The sequence below is a fragment of the Octopus bimaculoides genome, chromosome 9, assembly GCF_001194135.2.
Source record: "Octopus bimaculoides isolate UCB-OBI-ISO-001 chromosome 9, ASM119413v2, whole genome shotgun sequence".
Taxonomy (NCBI): Eukaryota; Metazoa; Mollusca; class Cephalopoda; order Octopoda; family Octopodidae; genus Octopus; species Octopus bimaculoides.
In genome coordinates this window covers 18,613,892-18,622,915 of record NC_068989.1, presented here as the reverse complement: position 1 = coordinate 18,622,915, position 9,024 = coordinate 18,613,892, and the positions used below count along the sequence as shown (strand labels likewise).

The window sequence follows — 9,024 nt, the reverse complement described above, 5'->3', positions numbered from 1 at the left end:
ATATATATATATATATATATATATATATATATATATATACTCTCTCCACAAAACTAATATTAAGAAGTCTTCTTGTGAACACGACCTGGGCATTACTGTCAGCAGCGATTTGCACTGGACAAAGCACATCTCTAAAATTGTCAAGAAGGCTGAGGGTGTCTTGGCATCACTCAGCAAGGCCTTTGTCAGCTGCTCTCCAGCTATCATTTAAGGCTGTATATGGCTGTGGTGTGGCCACACTTGGAATTTGCATCACCAGCTTGGAACCCCTATCTTGCTCAGGATACTGACCTCCTAGAAACTGTTCAGAGACGTGCAACCAAGTGAATACCCTCCATCGGGCATCTACCATACTCTGAACGCCTTGCTTCCCTGGGCATGGATACACTGAAGCTCCAATGTCTGGCAACTGACTTAGTAAACACCCACAAAATTATTAACCATTGTACCAACAATCACCGTGAGCACATTTTTGAACTCCATGTGTCTAACACATGTGGGCATGCCTTCAAAGTCAGAAAACAGCACAGCCCCCATTAGTTTAGGAAACATTTTTTTCACACTCAAAGTTGCTGAAGTTTGGAACAAACTACCTGCATCAGTTGTTAGCTGCCAAGACATCGCACCGTTTAAAACCTCCATGCTTCCTGAAATTCGCCAACACTACACCTGATATCCCCACTCTATACACATGCACACACACATGTATATCATGGCTCGTACACTGTTCACTTTTCCTGACTTTTGTACATAATTCAATGTACTGTACATGCACCTTTGATGAATTGTAGTGCACCCAAGCACTATACACAATAATTTCATTATTATTATTATTATTATTATTATTATTATTATTATTATATATATATATGTGTGTATGTGTGTGCGTGCGTAAATAATTTTACACAAAATATATGATAATACTGTTATTATTTAGATGTAGGTCAGCCCTGATCAAGTAGACTTATGATCAGAGGCATTTTAGAACACCTTTACTTCGTAGGTATGTGCAGGACTTCATTATCTAAAGTACCCTTTTCTTAATTCAAGCAGTAGAAGCAACTTGAAAGGCATCTGGCTGCTATATCTAGCATTTAGAGTTATCATGTAGAGGCTCTCTCAATAGTTTATACGATGATCTTCATGGTGAAGTACTAGTGGCGGTAGGAGTGATTGTAGCAGTAAAGGTAGTAATGATGACAGCGATGGTGGTGGTGATTATGATAACCGAGACAGGGAAATACAATGGTGGTGATAGCGAAAATAATGACAGTAATAAAAAAAAAAAATGACAGTGATAGGTAATGGCAATGATGATGATGATGATAATGGATGATTGTAAGTATGGTGATCATGATGATAATAGAATAATGATGATGATAATGCTGATAGCTATGGTAATAGAGGTAAAAGCTCTTTTAAAGATGCTAAAGGCTACATACAATAGTAAGAGATAACAATCATGACGATTATTCTAATGCTATGACAATAGAAATAACAGTTACAATAACAATGCTAATGAGTATGGTAGCTGAGGCAACAGCTACTAATGATGATGCTAATGATGATGCTAGCTTCTGTTTTCTATGCTGGCATGGGTTGGATGGCTTGACAGGAGCCATAGTCTGTTTTTGCTTGGTTTCTACAGCCGGATGCCCTTCCTAACACCAACCACTTTACAGAATGTACTGGGCGCTTTTTAAGTGGTGCCATCACCAGTGCTTTTTTTATGTGGTACCATCACCACTGCTTTTTAAGTGACACCAGCACAGGTCGTTGCCAGTGCCGCTGGACTGGCTCCTGTACAGGTGGCACGTAAAAAACACCATTTGAGCGTGGCTGTTGCCAGTATCGCCTGACTGGCCCTCGTGCCGCTGGCACATAAAAGCACCCACTACACTCTTGGAGTGGTTGGAATTAGGAAGGGCATCCAGCTGTAGAAACTCTGCCAGATCAGATTGGAGCCTGGTGCAGCCATCTGGTTCGCCAGTCCTCAGTCAAATTGTCCAACCCATGCTAGCATGGAAAGCAGACATTAAATGATGATGATGATGATCATTAGTGCTTTTTAAGTGACACCAGCACTAGTGCTCTTTATGTGACACCAGCACCAGTGCTTTTTGTGTGGCACCAGTACTAATCCCAATGCTTTTTATGAGGCCCCTTGATTTTAGGATACCAATTCTGTTGTAGTGGGCAGGTCTCTTTGAATACAGCAATGCACCACATATCTCTGTCCCCTGTCGTCTTTCGTAAGGCTTAGAGTTTTGAGATCAGCCTTCAATACTTTATCCCATGTTTTCCTGCGTCTCCGTCTCCAACAACTTCACTCCACTTTATGTGATCAGCACTTTTTTATGCAAGTATAGAAATAGAAATAACAGATATTATCATCATCATCATCGTTTAACGTCCACCTTCCATGCTAGCATGGGTTGGATGATTTGACTGAGGACTGGTGAAATCGGATGGCAACATCAGCCTCCAATCTGATTTGGCAGAGTTTCTACAGCTGGATGCCCTTCCTAACGCCAACCACTCAGAGAGTGTAGTGGGTGCTTTTACGTGTCACCCGCACGAAGGCCAATCAGGCGGTACTGGCAACGGCCACGCTCAAAATGGTGTATTTTATGTGCCACCCGCACAAGAGCCAGTCCAGGAGCACTGGCAACGATCTCGCTCGATGACACTAAAGGTTATCACCATCATCATTTAATGTCCACTTTTCCATGCTTGTATAGGTCAAATGGAATTTGTTGAGGCAGATTTTTCTATGGTCAGATGCTCTTCCTGTTGCTAATATTCAGCTCTTTTCAAACAAGGTAATATTTCCCCATGGCTAGACGTGTTTTTCAGAGAAGATGGGAAATTAATAACATTGCTTTTATGATGATGATGATGCAGTTTACAACCATCATGTGATGTCAGGATAAAGGTGCACACAAACATGTGAAGCTTAGCACAGTCCACAGGTTTGCCAGTTCATGTTGAACCATATGTTAAATGATGATATCTCTCTCTCTCTCTCTCTATATATATATATATATGTGTGTGTGTGTGTGTGTATGTATATGGGGTTGGAAAGGACATCCAGCTATAGATTCCATGCTAAAACAGACAGTAGAGCTTGGTGCAATCCTCTGGACTCATCAGCTCCTGCCAAACTATCCAACTCACATCATCATGGAAGACAGATATTAAATGATAATGACGATGATGATATGAAGTCATTTTGCAGTTTCTATCTACCAAATCTACTCAGAAAGTTTTGCTTGGCCTGGAGCTAAAGTAGAACTATAGAACAAGACACCCAAGGTGCTGGACAGTAGGACTGAACCAAAGACCACATGGTTGGAGAGCAAGCTTCTTAACCTTGCAGACATGGCTGTATGTGATAGAAACAACAACTATTATGATTTTGCTTATTGTTATAGTATTAAAAAAAACAGCTGTTATGATGATGCTAATGGCTCTAGTAGTCAAGATTACAATGATTATAACAATAAAATAAATTTATACTGACATCTTTTTCTAAATCTCTTAATCTCATGTCCAACACCTTCCCTTCAGCTTCATGGTTGCGATTGATTTCATTTATTTTTTCTTTAAAGGCTTCATCGGCAGCCAACTGCTTCAACTGTTGCTCATTTATGATGCTTTCCAGTTCGTCAACTCTGTGGTAGAGTGCCTGCAAGTGCCGGTTGGCTTCTTGGATTGTTGATCGGGGAAACATATCTTTCCCCTCAGACATGGATGATGTCAGTCTGAAAAAGAAGGAAATAGTGATAAATCTGTTACAACCTAGAGAGATTAAATCAATAAAAGAGATTCTTTTTTTTAAATAATTTTTTTCTTCCTGTCAAACTTACTTGAGGGCCAATCTTGTATGATGTATGTGACAGTCAGAGAGGCAAATCACGAAAGCTCTAAGCTGTAAATCTTAAACATTTACAAAGATTTTATTGATTTAATTTTCACAGTAAAATTTGACAACTCAGGCAAGTATTACACAAAAATATTTTTATCTGGAATTTATGTTGAATATTTTGAAGAGGATCCTTTAGTGTCCATTTTCCATGCTAGCATGACTTAGATGGTTTGACAGGAACTGGTAAGCTAGAGAGCTGTACCAGGCTCCAGTCTGGTTTGGATGGTTTCTACGGCTGGATGCCCTTCCAAATGCCAATCACTGCAAGAGTGCAGTGAGTCTCTTCTATGTGTCACTGGCACTTGCAATGACTATGATTTCACTTAGCTTGACATGTCTTCTCAAGCACAGCAAATCACCAAAGGTTTTGATCACTTCTCATTGCCTCCATGAGACCCAACATCTGAATATTATGCTTCAACACCTTGGGTCTACTGCCTCTGCAGATCCCCTCCACAGTTAGCAATCGGCACTTCTCTACACATCTGTCCACATCCATATATATCACATGACCATACCTGCGCAGTCTTCTCTCCTGCACACCACATCTGATGCATCTCATATCCAATTTTTCTCTGAAGATGCTTAAACTCTGTTGTACATGCACACTGACATTGCACATCCAGTGAAGCATACTGGCTTAGTTTCTTTCAAGCCTTCACATGTCCTCTGCAGTCATAGCCCATGTTTCACAGGCATCATACAATCTGTCTTTCATTCTGAGGGAGGGGCCCTTTGTTACCAACAAAGGTAGAACTTCTCTGAACTCAGCCTATTCTTATTCTAGCAGCTATGCTCTCAGAGCATCCACCACCACTGTTGAGTTGGTCAAGATAGATAACGGAAGCTATCCACTACTTCTAAGTATCCTCCCTGGCTTATGATGGAGTCTATTTTCTGTACATTTCTAGTGTTTATTGTACCTATACACCTGCTACACACAGAGATGATTTTCTCTGTTACATACATGACATTGCACAAAATAACTTTTATCAATAGAAAATATTAACTGCTAATTATTTTGAGCTGCTTCAGAGCAACATAAAAAGCCTAATGTTGTTTATTTACAATGACATTGAAATTTCAAAAAAATGCTAATGAATTTGCTGGGTAACAATATCTGTGGTTACAGTTCTCATTTGCCTGGTGTGACGTGCATGACAAAAATGGCTTCCAAATAGTGTTAATCTGGAAGAAACTGTCCCAATATTGATATCTGGTCAAAAAATTAACTTGTATATGGTGATTTCTATTGTAAGAAGGAACATCTCCACTGTAACTGCAGTGAATTTGTCTTTAGAAGTTAAAATATTTCACAAGCATATTTGAACTAACCTGAAGTTTTAGAAGGACATAGAGCTGAAAACTGGAATGATATTTACTACTAATATTCGTTTCAAATTTTGGCACAATACCAGTAATTTTGGGGGTGGGAGTAAGTCAATTACATCAACCCCAATGCTTGACAGGTGCTTATTTTATCAACCCCAGAAGAACAGAAGGTAAAGTTGACCTTGGCAAAAGTTTAGCTCAGAACGCAAACAAGGACAAAATGCTGTTAAGCATTTTGTCCAGCGTGTTAATGATTCAGCCAGCTCGCTATCATACTACTACTTCTACTACTACTACTACTACTAATAATAATAATAATAATATTGCAATTATCTCTTGACTAAACAGAGTGAATGCTTGAAGAGATGAGGAGAGAGGAGGAGGGAGAGAGATAGAAAGAGAGAGCCAGTATAGATAATGGAGTTCCCTTATATATGTGCGGTTAACACAACCCCACTATTTACTGACTTATATATATATATATATATATATATATATATATATATATATATATATTTGGTATTTATTAGAATGACTGAAGGATGATGGGTAGAGTCCCAGCCTAGTAAGGTTATAATACAAAACAGTATGGCATATGAATAGCAAAGTATTTGCCTAACAGGCTCACGACCAGTAATGCCCTCTCCACTAACCTACAATTATTAAAGCCACAATTATGACAGAAATTTCAACCTCCTCCACTTTTGTCAATAATCTCAATAACTATCAACCAAAACACAGATACTAATTTTCAGTTTATTGATTTTTTTTTAATGCTATAATTTAGGCCAACAAGGTTTGGGCATAATCAAATGATATATCAGGACTATATTGTATTTATTGCTATACTTTAAACTATTCAATACAATCATATAGCTGTCAATGTTTAAACAAATACACACAAACACACAGATAGATAAATAGATAGGTACATTGACAGATAGATAGAGATAGATAGGTAGATAGATAGAGAAAGAAAGAGAGAGAGAGAGAGAGAGAGACAGACAGACAGAGAAATAGAGAGATATCCATATATATTTCAGAGGTGTACTTGTTTGGCAAGTGATTAGATCTGAGACAAATGTGTTGAAACTATAACAATAACAGTATGGAAGACACATATTAGCTATTCAAAAACACACAAAGACTCTTAACTTTGTTCGTGTGTGTGCGTGTGTGTGGAATGCATCTTTAGAGATACACACAAATGGTTACAGCTAAACAGCAAGGTTACTGAAATAACTGGTTTTAAAATGTGTTCACCATTGTCAGGCTTGACTTAACCTGCCTGTTCTGGCAAAAGACCATAACTTATAGCTACCTACAGAGAAAACATTGTTTAAAACACAAAAAAGTAAGCTAATTTGCATATTGGCAAATTTATCAAACTTTTATAATTTTCCACCTACACATTACACAGTATGAACAATATATTGAAATATTCATTTTTAACAGCTATGGTAGAAGACACATGCCCAAGATGCCACGCAGTGGGACTGAACTCAGAACCATATGGTTGGGAAGCATACTTCTTACCACTCAGCTTTACCTGCACCTATAATTGTTCCCATGCCAAGAATTGAACCCAGACTACCTGGCTGAAAGCTAGGAATCCTAACCACTATATCATCCTCATTTAACATCCGTTGTCCATTCTGGCATAAGTTGGACGGCTTGACCAGAGGTGGTAAGCTGAAGGGCTGCACCAAACTTCAGTCTGATTTGGCATGGTTTCTATGGCTGGATGCCCTTCCTAACATCAATCACCAGCCACAGTGTAATGGGTGCTTTTGTATGACACCAATATCTGCCACAACTACGATTTCACTTGGCTTGATGGGTCTTCTTCTCAAGCACAGCATATTGTCAGAGGTCTTGGTCATTTGTCATTACCTTTGTGAGGCCCAACACTTGAATGGTGCTTTTTACATGCCACCAGCATGGGTGCATCTGTTTTCCATGCTGGCATGGGTTAGATGGCTTGCTTGGGACTGGTAAGCTGGAGACCTGTACTAGGCTCCAGTCTGATTTGGTTTGATTTCTACAGCTGGATGCCCTTCCTAATGCCAACCACTCCAAGAGTGTAGTGAGTGCTTTTAGGTGTCACTAGCACTGGCTACAACTACGATTTCGCTTGGCTTGACATGTCTTCTCAAACACAGCAAATTATCTCAATGAGACCTAATGTCCAAAGATCATGCTTCACCATCTCACCCCATGTCTTCCTGGGTCTACCTCTTCCACAAGTTCCCTCCACAATAGCAATAAAAATACAGAGTTGGTATAATTGATTAAGCCACTGAAAGTGGTGCTCCATTATGGCCAGAATCCAATAGCTGAAACCAGTAAAATAATACAAGTAGCAATAGAATATTAAACTAGGCAGTATATTAGGTCTACCACCCATTATTGTATAAGTGTATTAAACACAAAGAAACCTTTTCCATTTGTATAACTGTCATTTAAAGATCATTGTTACTAAGTACAATCGGCCACACAGCTGTGACAAGTTTGATTCAACACCTTCTCTGACTAAACTCAGCATTACAAATTAATGAACTACATTGCTATTCATGTTCAGAACAGTATACAATGTTACTTTTGTTAAGTATCTTGCTCATAAAGGTAGTACAGCATTGGTGAGGAGACAAACTGCTAATCTTAGACTGGTTGTCTGTTAACCTATTGACTCAAGTCATCAATCACCCTGTGGCTTACATAGGAATATTGATTAAAATCAAACAACTGTTAATATTTAATTAACATTAAAAAAAAGCTTTAAATAATCCAAAGATATACAGAAGATCCAGAGCTGTCCACCAAATTAAAGGACTCAGGAATTCCTAGAGATAACTGGTAAAATTTTTAAAAATAAAGTAATAATTTTGAACATAATTTGAAATCTGATGTCATGGCTATTAAGGACTTTAACAAAAATTTACACATTTCAAACTAAAGAAAATAATCAGCATTAATTAAAGAAAAAGAAAATATGGTGGAACCTCAGTTTCTAAATCTCTCTCAGCATGCAGAAATCAGTTTATGAACAATTTTTTTAGCATAAAACCTCTTGGGTGACAAACAGTGTCTCAAGTAAAGAACATGCAGCCAGCAACAAAGGTTGGCATAAACTGAGGCTATCAGCAGGAGAAAGTGTTAGTTGCTGCTCAATGTACATCCCTGTTTGGATTTGCCATGCCTTCTCTTCAATTTCCTATGGGAAAAAACAATTTCGGTTTATGAACATTTCTGGTGATGAACAGCCTTCAGGAATAAATTACATTTGTAAACTGAAGTTCCACTATATTGTGTTTAGCTAAATGCAAAGCCTATGTAACTCTTAAGGATGGAAGTATAGACCAACCTCCAAACCCTTTGGAAAAAGATGAAATGTGAACTTTTATTATCCTGTCTGTATTCTTATATCTACTTTTACTCTTTATTCTTCTATTTTATTCCTTACAAACTGTGAATTTCCCTGTCTAGAACTTTCATACATATTCACTTTGTCTCTGATGATGGAATACCCAGTGTACAGACATGCTAGCCTATCACTTGGGATATCCCAGAAACAGCTGTAAGACTTCAAATTAACCTTGTCCTAATTAAATTATTATGACTTGGTTTTGACGTCCTTTTCCTGTGTACCTGCTAACACAAAAGCCAAATAACAGATGACCAATTATAGCACTTACTCAGTGTACCTAATCGTTTAGATCACCAGTGAACTAAACCCCTCATATTATATATATATATATATATAT

The 9,024-nt window shown here is 38.2% G+C and overlaps 1 protein-coding gene across 1 annotated transcript in view; it reads right to left on the bottom strand.

Moving 5' to 3' along the window:
- The window catches only part of LOC106868089 (uncharacterized), a 27,937-nt gene that overhangs the window by 9,203 nt on the left and 9,710 nt on the right, over positions 1-9,024 (bottom strand). Inside the window, exon 2 of the mRNA XM_014913203.2 lies at positions 3,524-3,764. Within this exon, the coding sequence (XP_014768689.1) occupies positions 3,524-3,751 (228 nt within the window). The 5' untranslated portion in view covers positions 3,752-3,764. The remainder of the gene's footprint in view (positions 1-3,523; positions 3,765-9,024) is intronic.